The sequence below is a fragment of the Symphalangus syndactylus genome, chromosome 3 (assembly GCF_028878055.3).
Source record: "Symphalangus syndactylus isolate Jambi chromosome 3, NHGRI_mSymSyn1-v2.1_pri, whole genome shotgun sequence".
Classification (NCBI taxonomy): Eukaryota; Metazoa; Chordata; class Mammalia; order Primates; family Hylobatidae; genus Symphalangus; species Symphalangus syndactylus.
Genome location: NC_072425.2, coordinates 108,970,940 through 108,993,484, shown reverse-complemented (window position 1 = coordinate 108,993,484; position 22,545 = coordinate 108,970,940). Strand labels below are relative to the sequence as shown.

Here is a 22,545-nt window from a genome sequence, read left to right as displayed (position 1 = left end):
AATAAACATACGTGTGCATGTCTTTATAGTAGCATGATTTATAATCCTTTGGGTATATACCCAGTAATGGGATCGCTGGGTCAGATGGTATTTCTAGTTCTAGATCCTTGAGGAATTGCCACACTGTCTTCCACAATGGTTGAACTAATTTACACTCACACCAACAGTGTAAAAGCATTCCTATTTCTCCACATCCTCTCCAGCAACTGTTGTTTCCTGACTTTTTAATGATTGCCATTCTAACTGGTATGAGCTGGTATCTCATTGTGGTTTTGATTTGCATTTCTCTGATGACCAGTGTTGATCATTTTTTCATGTGTATTTTGGCTGCATAAATGTCTTCTTTTGAGAAGTGTCTGTTCATATCCTTTGCCTGTTTTTTGATGGAGTTGTTTGCTTTTTATTATTATTATTATTATTATTATTATTATTATTATACTTTAAGTTCTAGGGCACATGTGCACAACACGCAGGTTTGTTACATAGGTATACATGTGCCATGTTGGTTTGCTGCACCCATTAACTCGTCATTTCATTTGGTATATCTCCTAATGATATCCCTCCTCCTGCCTGCCACCCCACGACAGGCCCCTGTGTGTGATGTTCCTTGCCCTGTATCTAAGTGTTCTCATTGTTCAATTCCCACCTATGAGTGAGAACATGTGGTGTTTGGTTTTCTATCCTTGTGATAGTTTGCTCAGAATGATGGTTTCCAGCTTCATCCATGTCCCTGCAAAGGACATGAACTCATCCTTTTTTATGGCTGCATAGTATTCCATGGTGTATATGTGCCACATTTTCTTAATCCAGTCTATCATTGATGGACATTTAGATTGGTTCCAAGTTTTTGCTATTGTGAGTAGGGCCGCAATAAACATACGTGTACATGTGTCTTTATAGTAGCATGATTTATAATCCTTTGGGTATATACCCAGTAATGGGATCACTGGGTCAAATGGTATTTCTAGTTCTAGATCCTTGAGGAATTGCTACTAAAATGTCTACTAAAAATAACAAAAATTATCTGAACATGGTGGCGCATGTATTTTTGTTAGAGATGGGGTTTCACCAACTGTCTTCCACAATGGTTGAACTAGTTTACACTCCCACCAACAGTGTAAAAGCATTCTTATTTCTCTACATCCTCTCCAGCATCTGTTATTTCCCTGACTTTTTAATGATCTCCATTCTAACTGGTGCGAGATAGTATCTCATTGTGGTTTTGATTTGCATTTCTCCAATGACCAGGGATGATGAGCATTTTTTCATGTGTCTGTTGGCTGCATGAATGTCTTCTTTTGAGAAGTGTCTGTTCATATCATTTGCCCACTTTTTGTTGGGGTTGTTTTTTTCTTGTAAATTTGTTTAAATTCTTTATAGATTCTGGATATTAGCCCTTTGTCAGATAAGTAGATTGCAAAAATTTTCTCCCATTCTGAAGGTTGCCTGTTCACTCTGATGGTAGTTTCTTTTGCTGTGCAGAAGCTCTTTAGTTTAATTAGATCCCATTTGTCTATTTTGGCTTTTGTTGCTATTGCTTTTGGTGTTTTAGTCATGAAGTCCTTGCCCATGCCTGACCTAAATGTTATTGCCTAGGTTTTCTTCTAGGGTTTTTATAGTTTTATGTCCAACATTTAAGTCTTCAATCCATCTTGAATTAATTTTTGTGTAAGGTGTAAGGAAGGGGTCCAGTTTCAGCTTTCTACATATGGCTAGCCAGTTTTCCCAGCACCATGTATTAAATGGGGAAGCCTTTCGCCATTTCTTGTTTTTGTCAGGTTTGTCAAAGATCAAATGGTTGGAGATGTGTAGTGTTATTTCTGAGGCCTGTGTTCTGTTCCATTGGTCTATATCTGTTTTGGTACCAGTACCATGCTGTTTTGGTTACAGTAGCATTGTAATATAGTTTGAAGTCAGGTAGTGTGATGCCCCCAGCTTTGTTCCTTTTGCTTAGGATTGTCTTGGCAATGTGGGCTCTTTTTTGGTTCCATATGAACTTTAAAGTCTTTTTTTCCAATTCTGTGAAGAAAGTCATTGGTAGCTTGATGGGATGGCATTCGATCTATAAATTACCTTGGGCAGTATGGCCATTTTCACAATATTGGTTCTTCCTATCCATGAGCATGGAATGCTTTTCCATTTGTTTGTGTCCTTTTTTATTTCATTGAGCAGTGGTTTGTAGTTTTCCTTGAAGAGGTCCTTCACATTCCTTGTAAGTTGGATTCCTGGGTGTTTTATTCTCTTTGTAGCAATTGTGAATGGGAATTCACTCATAATTTGGCTCTCTGTTTGTTAATGGTGTATAGGAATGCTTGTGATTTTTGCACATTGATTTTGTATCCTGAGACTTTGCTGAAGTTGCTTATCAGCTTAAGGAGATTTTGGGCTGAGACGACGGGGTTTTCTAAATATACAACCATGTCATCTGCAAACAGGGACAATTTGACTTCCTCTTTTCCTAATTGAATACCCTTTATTTCTTTCTCTTGCCTGATTGCCCTGGCCAGAACTTCCAAGACTATGTTGAATAGGAGTGGTGACAGAGGGCATCCTTGTCTTGTGCCAGTTTTCAAAGGGAATGCTTCCAGGTTTTGCCCATTCAGTATGATATTGGCTGTGGGTTTGTCATAAATAGCTCTTATTATTTTGAGATACCTCCCATCAATACCTAGTTTATTGAGAGTTTTTAGCATGAAAGGTCATTGAATTTTGTCAAAGGCCTTTTCTGCATCTGTTAAGATAATCCTGTGGTTTTTGTCTTTGGTTCTGTTTATGTGATGGATTATGTTTATTGATTTGTATATGTTGAACCAGCCTTGCATCCCAGGGATGAAGCCAACTTGATCACGGTGGATAAGCTTTTTGATGTGCTGCTGTATTTGGTTTGCCAGTATTTTACTGAGGATTTTTGCATCAATGTTCATCAGGGATATTGGTCTAAAATTCTTTTTTGTTGTGTCTCTGCCAGGCTTTGGTATCAGGATGATGCTGGCCTCATAAAATAAGTTAGGGAGGATTCCCCCCTCCTTTTTTTTTGTGGCGGAGTCTCTTTCGCCCAGGCTGGAGTGCAGTGGCGTGATCTCAGCTCACTGCAACCCTTGCCTGCTGGGTTCACGCAATTCTCCTGCCTCAGCCTGCTGAGTACCTGGGACTACAGGTGCGTGCCACCATGCCTGGCTAATTTTTTGTATTTTTATTAGAGATGGGGTTTCACCATGCTGTTCAAGCTGGTCTCGGACTCCTGACCTCTTGATCTCCCTGCCTTGGACTCCCAAAGTGCTGGGATTGCAGGCATGAGCCACCTCGCCCAGCTGATTCCCCTTTTTTCTAGTGATTGGAATAGTTTCAGGAGGAATGATACCAGGTCCTCTTTGTACCTCTGGTAGAATTTGGCTTTGAATCTGTCTGGTCCTGGACTGTTTTTGGTTGGTAGGCTATTAATTATTGCCTCAATTTCAGAGCCTGTTATTGGTCTATTAAGAGATTCTTCCTGGTTTAGTCTGGGGAGGGTGTATGTGTCCAGGAATTCATCCATTTCTTCTAGATGAAAGAAATGGGACCTGCTGAGCCAGGCACAGGAGAGAATCTCCTGGTCTGCCAGTTTCTAAGACCATTGGAAAAGCGCAGTATTGGGCGGGAGTGTCCTGTTTTTCCAGGTACAGTCTGTCACAGCTACTCTTGGCTAGGAAAGGTAAATCCTCCAACCCCTTATCCTTCTTGGGTGAGGCAACGCCCCACCCTGCTTCGGCTCACCCTCCGTGGGCTGCACTCACTGTCCAACCAGTCCCAATGAGATGAACCAGGTACCTCAGTTGGAAATGCAGAAATCACCCATCTTCTGTGTTGATCACGCTGGGAGCTGCAGACCGGAGCTGTTCCTATCGGCCTTCTTGGAACAGATCCTCACAAATTTTAATTTTAAATATTGATTTGAAAAGCTAAAGAGGTCAAAAGATGGTGATTTTCAGGTTTTCTGTAGGAAAATGTGAATTAATAATATGAGAAATTCTTGTTATAATAAGACAGTCTTCAGTTAAATTTTTTAAATTAAAAAACTGGTGGAGATTATCAGTTTCCAAAAAATGTATTGAACCTATTTATCTGAGATGCCTAGTAAATATATGTTTTAAGGTAAGGTACAAATAGTATTTGAATATAAGTACTACTGATAAAACTTAGAACAGTATTTATCATATTTGTTGACCATAGCTCGTGGTGAGAAATATATTTCACATACATGTTTGTAATTTCATATATATATACATATATAGTTACATATACTTATAGTTATATACATGAATAATTATATATGAATAAATATATACATATGCTTACTTTTTTTCAAACAAGTTTTTGGAAAGATACTTATTCTTACAGTATGACATATCTTGTGATGATACTGTTCCTTGTTAATGTTGGTCAAAAAAACTAAACTGATGAGCTATCTTACCGTGTGGAATAAACAGTGACTTACAAGATTACATTGAAAAAAGATAATTATGAGCTAGGCACATTCATGATAATTATGAGGTGGCTCATTCATGCCTGTAATCCCAGCACTTTGGGAGGCCAAAGTGGGTGGATTACCTAAGGTTAGGAGTTCGAGACCAGTTTGAACAACATGGTGAAACCCCATGTCTACTAAAAATAACAAAAATAATCTGAACATGGTGGTATATGCCTGTAATCCCAGCTACTTGGGAGGCTGAGGCTGGAAAATTGTTTGAATCCAGGAGGTGGAGGTTACAGTGAGCCAAGATAGTGCCATTGCACTCCAGCCTGGGCAACAAGGGTGAAATTCCATCTCAAAAAAAAAAAAAGAAGAAAAAAGATAATTATGAAATAATTTTTGACAGATTTGACCTGGTATGAATTATAACCCTAGTAATATTTTATGTGTTATGTATGGATTCACAATGGATTATACTTTGAGAAATTTATAGATTCACTATGTCTAGAGAAAACATAGAAATAAAGTTGATATTTGGTGAAATGTTTGGTATGTGTCATCAAAATTGCTAAGATGGATACTAGTTGGATCTGTGATGCTCTCGGCTAGTTTCGAGGCTTGAATTCCTCCATTTAATGATATCAGACTGGCTTGACTGAACTAGAATTACAGGAGAGTTCTAAGCCATATCCACCTATTCAGGAGGCAGAAGAATCATCAGTGGACCAAATTTATAACCCGAGAAATAAACTCATACTGTAGTAGTTTTTATATTGGAACTTTTATGGAATTATCTGTCAATAACACACCTAAAAAATGAGATTTATTGGCTGGGCATAGTAGCTCACACCTGTGATCTCTGCACTTTGGGAGGCCAAGGTGGGAAGATCACTAGAGCCCAGGAGTTCAAGACCAGCCTTGGCTACATAGGGAGACGTTCATCTCTACAAATTAAAATAATAAAATAAAATTAGCAAGGCACAGTGGCAGGCACATGTAGTCCCAGCTACTTGGGAGACTGAGGTTACATTTTTCAGTGTAATCTTCTAAGTCACTGTTTATTCCACATGGTAAGATAGCTCATCAATTTAGTTTTTTTGACCAACATTAACAAGAAACAGTATCATCACAAGATATGTCATACTGTAAGAATAAGTATCTTTCCAAAAACTTGAGCCCAGGAGTATGATCACACCACTGGCACTCCAGCCTCGGTGACAGAGCAAGACCCTATCTCCAAAAAAAAAAAAAAAAATTAGCCAGGTGATAGTGTGTGCCTGTACTTCTAGCTGCTCGAGGCTGAAGTAGGAGGTTCCTATGCACCCAGGAGTTTGAGTTTGCAGTGACCTAATGATCACACCACTGCACTCCAGCCTGTGTGACAGTGAGACCTTGTCTCAAAAAGAGAAAGAGATTTCTGGACAGCATGTAACATTATAGCTTCACTGCAATGCCATATTTGCAAAGTTTAATAATCTTGGCAGATCTAGATTGTATTTGAGTATTCTAAAATTTTGAAATCAAGTAGTTTTAATCATAGATCACATAATTATCTCGTATTTTGCCTACATATGACTATCATTTTTCTGGTAAATAGGGCAATAAGATGTAAGAAAAGAGCAGGGGGACTTTGGAGCCAGAAAGTCCTGTTTACACACTTCATCACCTTTGAGCTGTATGAACCTGGGCACATCACTTAAACTCTGAAATACAGTTTGTTGTTTTATTATTATTGTACTTTAAGTTCTAGGGTACATGTGCACAACGTTCAGGTTTGTTACATAGGTATACATGTGCCATGTTGGTTTGCTGCACCCATCAACTAGTCATTTACATTAGATGAAATACAGTTTTTTAAACTATAAAATGGGGGACGATAATATCCACCTATTTGCATACCTCACAAAGTAGTTCACAAAATAACATTGAGAATGTTTAATATGTGTTTGGCATACATTAGACGTTCAGCAAAGCGTGGTTTTTTAAATTGCTCATCACTAGAAATACACTTTTCTTTACACTATGTTTATATGAAAAGAGTGATGAGGATTCCCTTAATAAATTGTTCTCAGAAGGATTTCAGGTTCTGATAATATTTGATTAGAACTTACTTCGTAAATTGTGTTTATTTAGGTATATTGTGGGTTTAATGTTCTTGACTTCTGTGACTAGTACACTCGTTGGGTTGGAAAATGGGTTCCATCTTAGAATTAGTCAAATAATTTTATTCCAAGATCTGTTTTGTAGAAATATGTATCCTGTTATGTACACTAGAGAAATCAGACTAAATGAAAAATACTCTTCTTACAAATTAAATTATATGCAATCATCTTCAATCATTAATGGAGGGACGTTTCATGTCCAGAATACCATATTTACATGAATTGTTTTTGATACCCTTTGAGCAGGGTTATTTGGAGCAAGTTGGGAATACAGGCAATATAGTCAAGACAAGTAGATAAATATACTTTGCCATGTATAGAAAGATGAAATGATAGTAATAGGGTGTTCACTCTTACTACAGATTTCATCTGATTATTGAATACTTTTTAACCAAGTGCTTGTATGGTTTATGACATTTATTTTAACCTCGTTAAGTACTTGACTGCAACTCCAGAAGTCATTTAGGCACATTGAACTCTTACAATTTTCATGAACTTTTATGAGCCATCAGATTTTTATTTTTTATGAAAATATTCAATATTAATGTTTTTAATTTATATATTTCCAAATTAAGTACAAGAGTAAGATATTAATCATAAATAAGGATGAGTTGTTCTTTTATGTTTCATCAACCTAATGTTCACCACAAGGATGAGTTTTTATGTGAAGGCCATTTTATAGTCACACAGTGAAAGTTACCTTTCCTCTGATTCTTTCTGAATAGCAATGTTGTTATGATGTGATGCCTCTATAAAACATTTTAAAATTTAAAATGTACCTCACTTGTACTTTCCCAGATCTTTAAGTTATCTGTGCACATAGAGTAAATTTTTCTGTGAATGCGGAAAGAATATATTAAGACAGTCTGTAGGTTAAATAACTTCAACAAATGCCACAATAAAAAAGGACATTGAGAGAAGTTGAGCTTTTTTCAGTTAAAGGAGTCTGTTAATCTAATCTTCATGTTTCAAGTCATTTATTTACTTTCATATGAAGGTTTACTTAGTGTTAGAAGACTAATGTTAGAAGAGGAGATAAATACTCTACCCTTTAGGTATCAATAAAATAATTACCTAAATTTAAAAATAGAATAATTTATTGTTAAGTATTAATGATCCTGATATTCCGTTAAGTGTTCCTATTCCAACTTTGGAATAGAGTGTGTTTTAGTTTAGTTCTGGTGAATAATCTTTTATAACCAATTTGATGTTAAACTTTTCAAATTTATTAATATTGATAAGTTTTACATTTATTATAACATAAGTATGTTTTGAAAAACAGTCATGTATTAATGGTATTTTAAGAATTCAATACATATGAGTTCAAGTATAATATTTGCTTATCTGAATTAGAGAAAAATTAAACACAGTGGCTAAAGTACTAGATGAAACTATAAACATAATTATTACAAACTGGTAACTGATAACTGATTCATGTAATACTGACAATTATTACAAACCGATAACTGATTCATGTAATACTAACATAATCACTCCTTAAAGGAATATTCATTGCTTTATATCATATGTGAAGAAGCAGTAGTCCCTCCATCCCTGTTTTTACTTTCTGTAGTCAACCATTATCTGAAAATATTAAATGGAAAATTCCAGAAATAAACAATTCATAAGTTTTAAATTGTGCCTTGTTCTGGGTAGCATGGTGAAATCTTGCTCCATCCCATTCATCCCACCCAAGATGTGGATCATCCCTTTGAACATACAGTGGATCTACACCATATACTCTGTCCATCTCATATTCATTTAGTAGCTGTCTACCTTATCAGATCAAAAAAACATAGTGTGTATAGGGTTCAATACTATTTATGATTTCAAGCATCCGCTGGGAGTCTTGGAACATATCCCCTGTGGATTAAGGAAGACTACTGTATTCATAAACATCCATTTCATTACACTGATGGGCTACATTAAAATATTTTAGAGGACACATCAGAATGCTACATTTCAGGATCAAGGAAAGCTAATTGCAATTTAGAAGTATTTAATTTGAAAGTTACTGCAAATGACTTGATATTAATAATCTTTTAATTAAAAAAAATTACTTTAGAGACATGGTTCTCAGTATGTTGCCCACAGTGGAGAGTGGTGGCAATTAATAGGTGTGCCAGTAGTGCACTATATCCTCAAACTCCTGGGCTCAAGCAGTCCTCCTTCCTTAGCCTCCCTTGTAGCTAGGAACCAGCCAAATGGGAAGATCTCTTTTTTTTTTTTTTTTTTTGAGACAGAGTCTTGCTCTGTCACCCAGGCTGGAGTGCAGTGGCTCGATCTCGGCTCACTGCAAGTTCTGCCTCCTGGGTTCACGCCATTCTCCTGCCTCAGCCTCCCAAGTAGCTGGGACTACAGGCACCCGCCACCACACCCAGCTAATTTTTTGTATTTTTAGTAGAGATGAGGTTTCACCGTGTTAGCCAGGATGGTCTCGATCTCCTGACTTCGTGATCTGCCCGCCTCGGCCTCCCAGAATGCTGGGATTACAGGCGTGAGCCACTGCGCCCGGCCTAAATTTTTTTACTTGAAAATGAATAGGGCTTAATAAAAAAATAATTATTTGAACTATTTTAAGGAAGCCTTTCATAGAAGAGGTTTTATGGAGGTTTATACTTCTGAAGAGCAAACAGAAACTGCACTTAGAACTTTAATTCACTTAAGTGAAAATGTATATATGTAGTTCAGTGTCTTTTGCATTGTAAGCACTCAGATGTTTGAGGAATGAATGGCATTTGAAATGGTCATTATGTCTCTTAGATATTTTAAATTAATCTCTGTATCTGTTTTTGCAATGATGCATTTTCCTTAGGAATAAAAGACATACACATGAATACAGTTAACAGAAATATTGTTAGCTAAATAAAATTATGTCTAAGATCATAATATATCAGGAAATTGTTTTTATACAGGTAAATGGTTGCAGTTTTGTGATGAGAACAGGAAAGCCTACAAATTTATTAAGGGTACAGTATTTAAAACTACTCGTGATACTAATGTTGGATACTATTTAAAATCATCTGGCTTACTAACAAAACTTGTTCCTGCATGTACTTCTTTCTGTGTGTGATTTCAAATTAATGTTTACTAAAACAAAGTTATCTACCATTTATTATAAAACTCAATTGTAGGCCGGGCGTGGACTTACGTCTGTAATCCCAGCACTTTGGGAGGCCGAGGCAGGTGGATCACCTGAGATTAGGAGTTTGAGACCAGCCTGACCAACAAGGTGAAACCCCGTCTCTACTCTAAGTACAAAAATTAGCCAGGCGTGGTAGCAGCCTCCTGTAGTCCCAGCTACTTGGGAGGCTGAGACAAGAGAATTGCTTGAACCCGGGAGGCGGAGGTTGCAGTGAGCTGAGATTGCGCCACTGCACTCTAACCTGGGTGACAGAGCAAGACTCTGTTAAAAAAAAAAAAAAAAAAAAAACCTCAATTATAACAGAATTTGCAGATAGCCTGTTTATGTTCTTGAGGTAAATATCATGTTAACAAAGTAGGTTGCCATACCGTAATCTTCCAGGTGGTGAGTGATGTTTTAAAGTGGACCTTGCTATAGATTTCAGTTTCTGAATCTCTCTCCCTAAGGAATATTGCTAATACTGAATTCTTTAAAATCTTGCATTGATTTAGGAAGAAGAATTTGGTGTTGATGATTCTTATTCTGAACAAGGAGCACAGTACAGTCCGACTCACCTAGAGATGATGGAAAGTGAGTTGGCTGGGAAGCAGCATGAGATTGAAGAGCTAAACAGAGAGCTGGAAGAAATGAGGGTTACCTATGGGACTGAAGGACTGCAGCAGGTATGTTTATTTTCTGTGGCTTTTGATTTGCTACTCACAAAAACAAAAACAGGAAATGTGAGTAATAGTAGTCTTTAAAGGTGGGGTTTTTAAATTTTTTTTAAACTTTTTTCTTTTCTTTTCTTCTTCTTCTTCTTTTTTTTTTTTTTTCCCCCATACAGGGTCTTGCTCTGTTACCCAGGCTGGAGTGTAGTGGTGCAATCTCGGCCCACTGCATCCTCTGCCTCCCGGGCTCAAGCGATCCTCCCACCTCAGCCATCTGAGTAACTGGGACTACAAGCATGCACTACTACACTCAGCTAATTTTTTATAGAGACGGGGTGTCACCTCAGATTCCTGGACTCTCCTTGGCCTCCCAAAGTGCTAGGATTACAGGCACGAGCTACCGTGCCTGGCCTAAAGAAGGGGGTTTTCAAATGGTAACTTAGTGGGACACAGTGGCATGCACCTGTAGTTCTAGTTATTCAGGAGGCTGAAGTGGGAGGATCACTTGAGCCCACAAGTTCAAGTCCAGCCTGGGCAACAGTGAGAGTCCCTGTCTCTTAAAAAAATCAAACAGAAAAGTAAATGGTAACAATATCACTCATAATTTTTGTCCTTATACATTGCATAAACAACCCTGTTTAAAAGTAGGATTTCATTCACAGGGTTAATATAACACAGACTCTTATTTAACTTTATGATAGCTAGCCTGAAATCACTTTAGTAAGAGATGTTTTTGTAATCAGCCTGAGAGAAAATTATGGTGCAAACCACATCAAAATATTATAACAAGTCCATTAGGAATGTCAGCAAGTTGGGCATGGTGGCTCATGCTGGTAATCCCAGCACTTCAAGAGGCTGAGGCAAGAGGATAGCTTGAGTCTGGTAGTTTGAGACTGGCCTGGTCAAAATAGCTACAAAAATGTAAAAATTAGCCAGGCATAGTGGTGTGTGCCTGTAGTCCTAGTTACTTGGGAGGCTGAGACAGGAAGATCACTGCAGCCCAGGAGATTGAGTCTGTAGTGAGCCAAAATCACACCACTGCACTCTAGCCTGTGCAACAGAGCGAGACCCTGTCTCAAAAAAAGAACAGAAAAACAATGTCAGTGGGTCCTTGTAAGTAACCTCTTGTGGTTAGACTAACATCTGTTGTTAGACTGCCATAACTGTCTATGGCAGTCAGTTATGAAAACAAGGTGAAATAGGACATTGATGAGGATGACAAAATACATTGCAGTTTCATCCTCTTCAGAAACAAGTTAGGATTAAACATGTCTAGGGTGGTGTTGCCTGGGAACAGATTAGGGGCACCCCTAAATATAAAGGCACTTGTCCTTCTATAAGTAAATATATGGATAAGCCAGATCAATTTTTTCCTTAGTTCAGATAAATTTTTTGAAGTTAATTTGGAAGCACCAATTTCTGTAAGTTAATAGTTTTCAAATGTGGAAAATACTGATTACAAAGTGTAAGAATTCTACCAATGTGTTTTGAATTCTTATTTTGAAAAAGTTACCTGTAATAATAGTCAATTAAAAAAAATAAATCTAGCACTTACTATTTTCTTTTAGTTACAAGAATTTGAAGCTGCCATTAAACAAAGAGATGGCATTATAACCCAGCTCACTGCTAATTTACAACAAGCAAGAAGAGAAAAGGATGAGACAATGAGAGAATTTTTAGAGTTGACAGAACAGAGTCAAAAATTACAGATTCAATTTCAGCAAGTAAGTATTACTAATGCAACAAAATTCATTAGTTTTTTAGTAATGAATTTTAAAAATTCACTTTCAAGAACAAATCTAAATTTGTTAAAAGCCATTTCTTATTATATAATGTATGAAAAATAAGTGAATATGTGTTGCTATGTTAACCAGGAATTTAATTCATACTTCTTAAATGGTTCTCTACTAATATTTTCTTTTTATTTACTCCCTGTCTCTATTTTGAAATCTTACAAATTGTATAAGGTTGATTGAGGGTATTTCTGCAGAAATTAACCTGTAGTCACATCTTACCTTTGCCAATTCTGGTATGGTTTATTTTAGTTAGGTTCTAAATGATAACACGACTAAATATATTCCATTTTCCTTGAATTAGAGCCACAGGAATCTAACTGCATTAATCAGAATTTCTGATGGCAAGTAGCAAAACAATCTGAAATAGTTTAAGCAAAAGGGAGGTATTTAGTGTAAGGATTCAAGCTGTTTCCAGAACCCAAGGGCAGAAATACAACCAGGCCTCTGAAAGGGATTGGAACTACAAACTGGAAAGCCATAGGGAATTCGGGAAGTACTGTCTTTGAGGTCCCACTTTTCTTCGTATATCTGCCTCAGTCTCAGGAGATCTAGGTTCTCTGCTGTATCATGGAAAAGATAAGTTTATTGGCTCAGCTTGGGTATACCTATCTAGTCAGCCAAGGTAACATGTTTGCTAGGGTCTCAATCCTGCAAAGTTCCCAGAGAGCTATTGCAGGGACACCCCAAAGGTGTCTATTCCCTAATACAGTCACTTCAGGATTTAACGTTTTGAGGTTTCTTTCTGTATTCAGTTACAGGCTAGTGAAACTCTGAGAAACAGCACTCATAGTAGCACAGCTGCAGACTTACTACAAGCCAAACAACAGATCCTCACTCATCAACAGCAGCTTGAAGAACAAGACCACTTATTAGAAGATTATCAGAAAAAGAAAGAAGACTTCACAATACAAATTAGTTTCTTGCAAGAGAAAATTAAAGTATATGAAATGGTATGTTTATTTTAAGAAATTCAGCTAACTTGTAGAAGCTTTACAGTTTCAAGTTTTTTATGCAAGTGGTTTTTTTTTGTTAGGCACATGAATCACAAAATTTTATAATTAAGCTCTTTGTGTAATTTATTTCAAAAGCAAATGGGAATCTCAGTAATGTAGTTTTTAAGATAATAGTAATTACTGAGTTCCCTAAAAGTGATCAGCCTATGTTAAACTGAATGAGCAAGAAAATACAAATTTATAACTTTTTTTTTGTCATTTATAATTATTTCCACTTATTTTAGCTATGGTTGTGAAATTCAGAAAATATTTTCACAACAGGAAGAAATTGTATGGATTTTAATGAGAAAAAAATTGAATGTAGTCAGTTATCTTTATTTACATAAGTTGTGTTCCATAAACTTAAGTGTTTCTGGGAACGCTTATTTAGCAAATAAGTTCTCTCGTGGGGGACTGGTGGGGGGAATATGTGTCTGTGTATGGGTGCGTGTATTTTACATATATGTACATCACATTGATTATAATCTTAAATCATAAAAACTACTCATCCTGGAAGATTCTGTTTATTTATTTTTTAAAAGAGAAATCAAGGTTCAGAAGTGACTTGCCTGAGGTCGCCCCACTAACAGGTGTCAGACTGGGATTCAGACCCTGTCAGTTGCCCCAGAGCTGGAGCTTCCTGTACTACACTGCACTACCTCGAGTCCTCTCCATCCCTCTGGTCCTCTCTATAAGGGATGAACTGGCAGACTTAAGACCCCAGGACTGAAGTTAAGACAGACCGTTAGGAATCTGTTTTTGTTGTTTTTCTTTTTCCATAGCCCTTGCCCATGACACACATTGAAGTAACCGGAATACATGTGAGGAACTTTTATTTATTTTTATCTTTCTGAATGTGTCTAGAGTATATGCAGTACTTTAGCTATAGAGAATACTAAATATTGTTGATCAGTTAATAAGAAAAATGGAAATATAACAGTTTGGAGACATCTAAAATCAGACTGGGTTTTTAAACTAAAAATTTTAATCACAGAAATGTTAAGAGAAATTTCTTCTAAGAAGGCCAAAACTACTGTAGTGTTTGCTCACAAGTAGTGTTGGGTACACGAGTTCTAAGTCTCATTATTGTGGAAAAAATTGAGGGGCAGGACCAACATTTACTTTTTGTAGAATTTTTTAAAAGAGAAACTTCTATCAGTCTTTTGGTAATGAGATGAAGCAGTATAATTTGCCAGAAGCTAAAAATGCCATTCTTACATTTTCATTTTTTTTCCTAAAGGAACAAGATAAAAAAGTAGAAAACTCGAATAAAGAAGAAATACAGGAAAAGGAGGCAATCATTGAAGAATTAAACACAAAAATAATAGAAGAAGAAAAGAAAGCTCTTGAGCTAAAGGATAAATTAACAACTGCTGATAAATTACTAGGAGAATTACAAGAACAGGTTGTGCAAAAGAACCAAGAAATAAAAAACATGAAATTGGAGCTGACTAATTCTAAGCAAAAAGAAAGACAATCTTCTGAAGAAATAAAACAGTTAATGGGGACAGTCGAAGAACTTCAGAAGAGAAATCATAAAGACAGCCAGTTCGAAACTGATACAGTACAACGAATGGAACAAGAAACACAAAGAAAGTTAGAGCAACTCCGGGCAGAGCTGGATGAGATGTATGGGCAGCAGATAGTGCAAATGAAACAAGAATTAATAAGACAACACATGGCACAGATGGAGGAACTTAAAACACAGCATAAGGGAGAAATGGAGAATGCTTTAAGGTCATATCCAAATATTACAGTTAATGAAGATCAGATAAAGTTAATGAATGTGGCAATAAATGAACTGAATATAAAATTGCATGATACTAACTCTCAAAAGGAAAAACTCAAGGAAGAACTAGGACTAATTTTAGAAGAAAAGTATGCTCTACACAGACAGCTTGAAGACCTTGTTGAAGAACTGAGCTTTTCAAGAGAACAAATTCAGAGAGCTAGACAGACAATAGCTGAACAAGAAAGTAAACTGAATGAAGCACGTAAGTCCCTTAGTACAGTGGAAGATTTGAAAGCTGAGATTGTTTCTGCATCTGAATCCAGAAAGGAACTAGAATTAAAACATGAAGCAGAAGTTACAAATTACAAGATAAAACTTGAAATGTTAGAAAAAGAAAAGAATGCTGTGTTAGACAGAATGGCTGAATCACAAGAAGCTGAATTAGAGAGGCTGAGAACACAGCTTCTATTTAGTCATGAAGAAGAGCTTTCCAAACTGAAGGAAGATTTAGAAATTGAACATCGAATAAATATTGAAAAACTTAAAGATAATTTAGGCATTCACTATAAACAGCAGATAGATGGTTTACAGAATGAAATGAGTCAAAAGATAGAAACCATGCAGTTTGAAAAAGACAATTTGATAACTAAGCAGAATCAATTAATTTTGGAAATTTCAAAGCTAAAAGATTTACAGCAATCTCTTGTAAATTCAAAGTCAGAAGAAATGACTCTTCAAATCAATGAACTTCAAAAAGAAATTGAAATACTCAGACAAGAAGAAAAGGAAAAGGGTACACTTGAACAAGAAGTTCAAGAATTACAACTTAAAACAGAATTATTAGAAAAACAGATGAAGGAAAAAGAGAATGATCTTCAAGAAAAATTCGCACAACTTGAAGCAGAGAATAGCATTCTTAAAGATGAAAAGAAAGCTCTTGAAGACATGTTGAAAATACATACTCCTGTTAGCCAAGAAGAAAGATTGATTTTCATAGACTCCATTAAGTCCAAATCCAAAGACTCTGTCTGGGAAAAAGAAATAGAAATACTTACAGAGGAAAATGAGGACCTCAAACAACAATGTATTCAGCTAAATGAAGAGATTGAAAAACAAAGGAACACTTTTTCGTTTGCCGAAAAAAACTTTGAAGTTAACTATCAAGAGTTACAAGAGGAGTATGCTTGCCTTCTCAAAGTAAAAGACGATTTAGAAGACAGTAAAAATAAACAGGAATTAGAGTATAAAAGTAAGCTTAAAGCACTTAATGAAGAGCTTCATTTGCAAAGAATAAATCCAACTACAGTGAAAATGAAAAGTTCTGTCTTTGATGAAGACAAAACTTTTGTAGCAGAAACATTGGAAATGGGTGAGGTTGTTGAGAAGGATACAACAGAACTCATGGAAAAACTTGAGGTAACCAAGCGAGAGAAATTAGAGCTATCACAAAGACTGTCTGATCTTTCTGAACAATTGAAACAGAAACATGGTGAGATTAGTTTTCTAAATGAAGAAGTTAAATCTTTAAAGCAAGAGAAAGAACAAGTTTCATTGAGATGTAGAGAGCTAGAAATCATTATTAACCACAACAGGGCAGAAAATGTACAGTCATGTGATACTCAAGTAAGCTCTTTATTAGATGGAGTTGTGACTATGACAAGCAGGGATGCTGAAGGATCAATTTCTAAAGTAAACAAAAGTTTTGGTGAAGAATCAAAAATAATGGTGGAAGATAAAGTTTCTTTTGAAAATATGACTATTGGAAAAGAAAGTAAGCAAGAACAGTTGATTTTGGATCACTTACCATCTGTAACAAAGGAATCATCACTTAGAGCAACTCAACCAAGTGAAAATTATAAACTTCAGAAAGAACTCAATGTACTTAAATCAGAACAGGTATGTTTACTTCTTTATATATGGTAAAGCACAATGGAAAAATGTACATTTCACACTAAGGTTTCACCCTCATAAAACGTAAGTTCATATCCTTACAAGAGAATGAAAGTGAACCCTCTGATGTAATTTTAACTTGAGCCTATCATTTATTTATCATTTAAGTATTTTTTTTTAACCGTTGTTGCCTGTCTTTCAGTTAATCTATCTTGTATATTCTGCTCAGGAAATAAAAGACACTAATGGATTCAGATTTTCTTTGGAAAGACGAGTTTGTATAACTTTGTGGAGAATCTCAGCATTAGAAAAGTTATTAATTTCATTTTGTAATTTTTGTTATAATCTCAAAGATTGGTTTCAGAGTTTTTATTTCATAGTAATGTTTTCAAGTCTCCACAACTGAAAATGAACTCCTAAGCTTTTTAATAGTCTCTATAGTTGTTAGATGGTTATGAAATTATATTTTCCTGGGAGAAAAAAAAAAACTTTTGATTTAAATCCTAGAGTTTTTTCAGAAGGGGAAAAAACAGTATTGACTCTAAATATAGTTAAAGAATTATATGTATATAATAATAGATCACTCCTGATAATTTGTATTTGCCAGATACTGATATTAAAATAACAGGAAAATTCTGCTATCTACAATGTAATGATGCTAACTAAAGTTTTATGTGTTTCTTCATTTATCGAACAAATATTTATTGACTCTCTTGGCAAGTACGAATATAGTGGCCAATAAGAGAGAGGTTTCTGGTCTCAAAGAGCATATATTTTAGTGAGGGAGAGGCAGGTGATAAATGAAACAAGTAGGATAGTTAGAAATAATGATAAATTCTATGAAGAAATAAAACAGGATAATGTGATAGGGAATGATGGAATTATTTCTGAGGGCTCTGTTCTGTTCCATTGGTCTATATCTCTGTTTTGGTACCAGTACCATGCTGTTTGGTTACTGTAGCCTTGTAGTATAGTTTGAAGTCAGGTAGCGTGATGCCCCCAGCTTTGTTCTCTTGGCTTAGGATTGACTTGGCAATGCAGGCTCTTTTTTGGTTCCATATGAATTTTAAAGTAGTTTTTTCCAGTTCTGTGAAGAAAGTCATTTCTGTGAAGAAAGTCATTCCTGATGGGAATGGCATTGAATCAATAAATTACCTTGGGCAGTATGGCCATTTTCATGATATTGATTCTCCCTATCCATGAGCATGGAATGTTCTTCCATTTGTTTGTATCCTCGTTTATTTCGTTGAGCAGTGGTTTGTAGTTCTTCTTGAAGAGGTCCTTCATATCCCTTGTAAGTTGGATTCCTAGGTATTTTATTCTCTTTGAAGCAATTGTGAATGGGAGTTCACTCAAGATTTGGCTCTTTGTTTGTCTGTTGTTGATGTATAAGAATGCTTGTGATTTTTGCACATTCATTTTGTATCCTGAGACTTTGCTGAAGGTGCTTATCAGCTTAAGGAGATTTTGGGCTGACACAATGGGGTTTTCTAGATATACAATCATGTCATCTGCAAACAGGGACAATTTGACTTCCTCTTTTCCCTTTATTTCTTTCTCCTGCCTGATTGCCCTGGCCAGAACTTCCAACACTATGTTGAATAGGAGTGGTGAGAGAGGGCATCCCTGTCTTGTGCCAGTTTTCAAAGGGAATGCTTCTGGTTTTTGCCCATTCAGTATGATATGGGCTGTGGGTTTGTCATAAATAGCTCTTATGATTTTGAGATACGTCCCATCAATACCTAATTTATTGAGAGTTTTTAGCATGAAGTGCTGTTGAATTTTGTCAAAGGCCTTTTCTGCATCTATTGAGATAATCATGTGGTTTTTGTCTTTGGTTCTGTTTATATGCTGGATTACATTTCTTGATTTGCGTATGTTGAACCAGCCTTGCATCCCAGGGCTGAAGCCCACTTGATCATGGTGGATAAGCTTTTTGATGTGCTGCTGGATTCGGTTTGCCAGTATTTTATTGAGGATTTTTGCATCGATGTTCATCAGGGATATTGGGAATGATGGAGAGGGTAGTAACAACATTAAATATGGTGGTCAGGAAAGGTCTCTAGGAGGCATTGACATTTGAGCTGAGATCTGAATGACATTGAAATTAGAGCAATTGTAACGACATGGGTAAGTTTAAAGAACAGAATGAAGGCTTGTGTAGTTGTGTTTGAGAGAGCAGGTGAGTGGAAGAAGAGTTTGAAGGAGGAAGAGACCAGACCTTGGAGAATCTTACAGACTTTGGAAGCCATTGGAAAGTTTTCTCTTTTTATTCCTAAATATATCATACTTATGATCTTATATCAAATGTCGAGATATTTTATATTTATGATTTATATCAAATGTAGAGATATTTTATATATTTAATTGCCTAGAGTCAAGAAATTCAAATTGCTTAACAATTTTTTTTTTTTTTTTTTTTTTGAGACTGAGTCTCACTCTGTCACCCAGGCTGGAGTGCAGTGGCATGATCTCAGCTCGCTGCAACCTCCGCCTCCCGGGTTCAATCAATTCTCCTGCCTCAGCCTCCTGAGTAGCTGGGATTACAGGCGTGCACCATCACGCCTGGGTAATTTTTGTATTTTTAGTAGAGACAAGGTTTCACCATGTTGGCCAGGTTGGTCTCAAACTCCTGACCTTAGGTGATCCAACAGCCTCGGCCTCCCAAAGTGCTGGGATTACAGGCGTGAGCCACCACGCCTGGCCAAATTACTTAACTATTAATGTTCTGTTAAATGTCTGGAATTGTTTTCAAAACCAAAATTTATGGCAGTTACTTGTAAAAATGTCACACATCTTTTAAAATTTTTTAGAAAGCATTTTTGGGAGAAGACCTGAATTTGACCCTCAGATGGTCAAATTTTCTTATTAAGAATTCTGATTTTCTTTTTCTTTTTTTTTTTTTTTTTTTGAGACAGGCTGTCACTGCCATTCAGGCCAGAGTCTCGTAGCGCAATCACAGCATCCTGCAGCCTTGACCTCCTGGACTCAGATGATCCTCTCACCTCAGCCTCCTGAGTAGCTAGTATTACAGGCATGCACCACACACCCAGCTAGTTTTTTGTATTTTTTGTAGAGACAGAGATTTGCCATGTTGCCCAGGCTGGTCTCAAACTTCTGAGCTTAAATGATCTTCTTGCCTTGGCCTCCTAAAGTGCTGGGATTACAGGCATGAGTCTTTGTCCCCAGCCAGAATTCTATTTTCTGTACTAAAGAGATACTAAAAAGATACTTTTGATGGCATTCAGATACCCTCTGTTTGACATTGACTACATAAAGTAAAGCCTGTAAACTTCCTGCCCATTCTCATTACCAAGACAAACCTCTTTATTGATGAGAAGGGAAGTTCACAGAAGAAATCGAGCAGTGACTTACACAATGGTAACACCTAAGAGCAGCCTAAATATGCTTGAAATAATGTGGATGCCACAAAAATATCTCTAATACACTTAGGTAGTTTGGGCAGAAGGAGAAAAATAAAAACATCATAGAAGTCTTTTCAGTGTTGGGATGCAAGGAAGAAGGAAGAGTGGCAGGAATTTTATAGATACTGATTAATTATTGATGCTGGGAGAGGTCATAGATTGAAGTGTGTGTGTTTAAATTTGAAGATGATTATTAGAATCAAAAGAGATACTGGAGCTTAGAAACTACAGGAGGAACCACTAGAATATCAGCTCCTTGAGAGCAGGGACCCAGTCTCCTGTATCTCTAGTGCCTAGAATAATGTCTGACACATGATAGGCAGTTAATAATTTTTTTAAATGAATGAATGAATTCATGAATAAAAGGGGGGGAGAATAAATAAAGCTCACTTACCAAGAACCAACAGTGAAATAGCACAGGCCTTCATGTTAGAGTCAGGAAGAAGATCAGAATAGCTTTTGTCACTTGCCATTCTATTGTGTGGGTCCTAAACATTGCAAAGACAAAAAGATACATGGTGTGAATGGAGAGAAAGATACTTAATTGTCATAATTCACATGTATAATTAAATTAAAAATTAAGCATGAGAACTGAAATCTTTTTTTTTTTTTTTGAGACAGAGTCTCACTTTGTTGCCCAGGCTAGAGTGAATCTCAGCTCACTACAAACTCAGCCTATCAAGTAGGTGGGATTACAGGTGGCCACTACCATGCCTGGCTAATTTTTGTATTTTAGTAGAGATGGGGTTTCACCATGTTGGCCAGGCTGGTCTTGAACTCCTGACCTCAAGTGATTTATATCTTTAATGTAAAATAAATATGAATAAACCAATGTAAAAATTATAACACTTTAATGAAGGATAGGAGACTTGAATAAATGAAAAGTCTCATTTCTGAGTGGGAAAATTTGAATATTGTAAAATCCCAGGTTATCTTTAATCTATAATCCTTATGTAGTTCCATTCCAACTCACAATGAAAAGTTACTGAAATTCAACTTAGTAATTGCTTTATAGTTTATCTGGAGAAGAAATGCACAAGAAGAGTCAAGAATGTTTTTGAAAAACGCAGAATAGTAATTGGTGTGTAGTTTATCTGGAAGAAGAAATGCACAAGAAGAGTCAAGAATATTTTTGAAAAATGCAGAATGCATTTAACATGATGTGTTGAACAATTTTTAGCCTTAAATATATTGATTTTATAAATATTGAAAACGAGTTATGCTGTTAGTTCTAGAGGCTAGAATATCAGAGCATGTAGACTTAAGAAAAGTAAAAAGAAGGAAATAATAAAGTTAAGAACAAAATAAACAAAGTTAGAATAACCAAAACAGGAGGAAAAGTTTTCAAGGATTTTGAAAGTTTATTATTTGAAAACACTAGTGGCTGGGCGTGGTGGCTCACACCTGTAATCCCAGCACTTTGGGAGGCCGAGGTGGACAGATCACAAGGTCAGGAGTTCAAGACTGACCTGATCAACATGGTAAAACCCTGTCTCTACCAAAAATGGAAAAATTAGCCGGGTGTGGGGGCACGTGCCTGTAATCCTAGCTACTCAGGAGGCTGAGGCAGGAGAATTGCTTGAACCCAGGAGGCAGAGGTTACAGTGAGCCGAGATCGCACCACTGCACTCCAGCCTAGGTGACAGAAAAAAAAAAGAAAAGAAAAGAAAACACTAGTAAAGTATTGGACTTTCAAGAATATGGGCCAGCGGGCGTGGTGGCTCACGCCTGTAATCCCAGCACTTTGGTAGGCCGAGGTGGGTGGATCACGAGGCCAGGAGATTGAGACCATCCTGGCTAACACGGTAAAACCCCATCTCTACTAAAAATACAGAAAATTAGCTGGGCATGGTGGCATGCACCTGTAATCCCAGCTACTCAGGGGGGCTGAGGCAGGAGAATTGCTTGAACCCAGGAGGTGGAGGTTGCAGTGAGCCGAGATCTCACCACTGCACTCCAGCCTGGGTGACAAAGCGAGACTCCATGTCAAAAAAAAAAGAATATAGGCCAGGCACGGTGGCTCACGCCTGTGATCCCAGCACTTTGGGAGGCCGAGGCAGGCGGATCACGAGGTCAGGAGATCAAGACTATCCTGGCCAACATGGTGAAACCTTGTCTCTACTAAAAATACGAAAAATTAGCTGGGCATGGTGGCACACACTTGTAGTCTCAGCTACTCGGGAGGCTGAGGCAGGAGAATCGCTTGAACCCTGGAGGCTGAGGTTGCAGTGAGCTGAAATCGCACCACTCACTGCACTCCAGCCTGGCAACAGAGCAAGACTCCATCTCAAAAAAAAAAAAAAAAA

General features: G+C 36.8%; 1 protein-coding gene across 8 annotated transcripts in view; it reads left to right on the top strand.

Annotated features, from left to right (window-relative positions):
• AKAP9 (A-kinase anchoring protein 9) overlaps positions 1-22,545 on the top strand; it is a 176,721-nt gene that overhangs the window by 46,666 nt on the left and 107,510 nt on the right. For 7 of the 8 annotated variants that reach the window (XM_063636350.1, XM_063636348.1, XM_063636351.1 and 4 more), the window contains exons 4-8: positions 9,528-9,581; positions 10,249-10,419; positions 11,973-12,128; positions 12,953-13,150; positions 14,433-16,820. In XM_063636350.1, coding sequence (XP_063492420.1) covers positions 9,528-9,581; positions 10,249-10,419; positions 11,973-12,128; positions 12,953-13,150; positions 14,433-16,820 — 2,967 coding nt within the window. The remainder of the gene's footprint in view (positions 1-9,527; positions 9,582-10,248; positions 10,420-11,972; positions 12,129-12,952; positions 13,151-14,432; positions 16,821-22,545) is intronic. The other variant, XM_063636347.1, reaches the window with a different exon arrangement.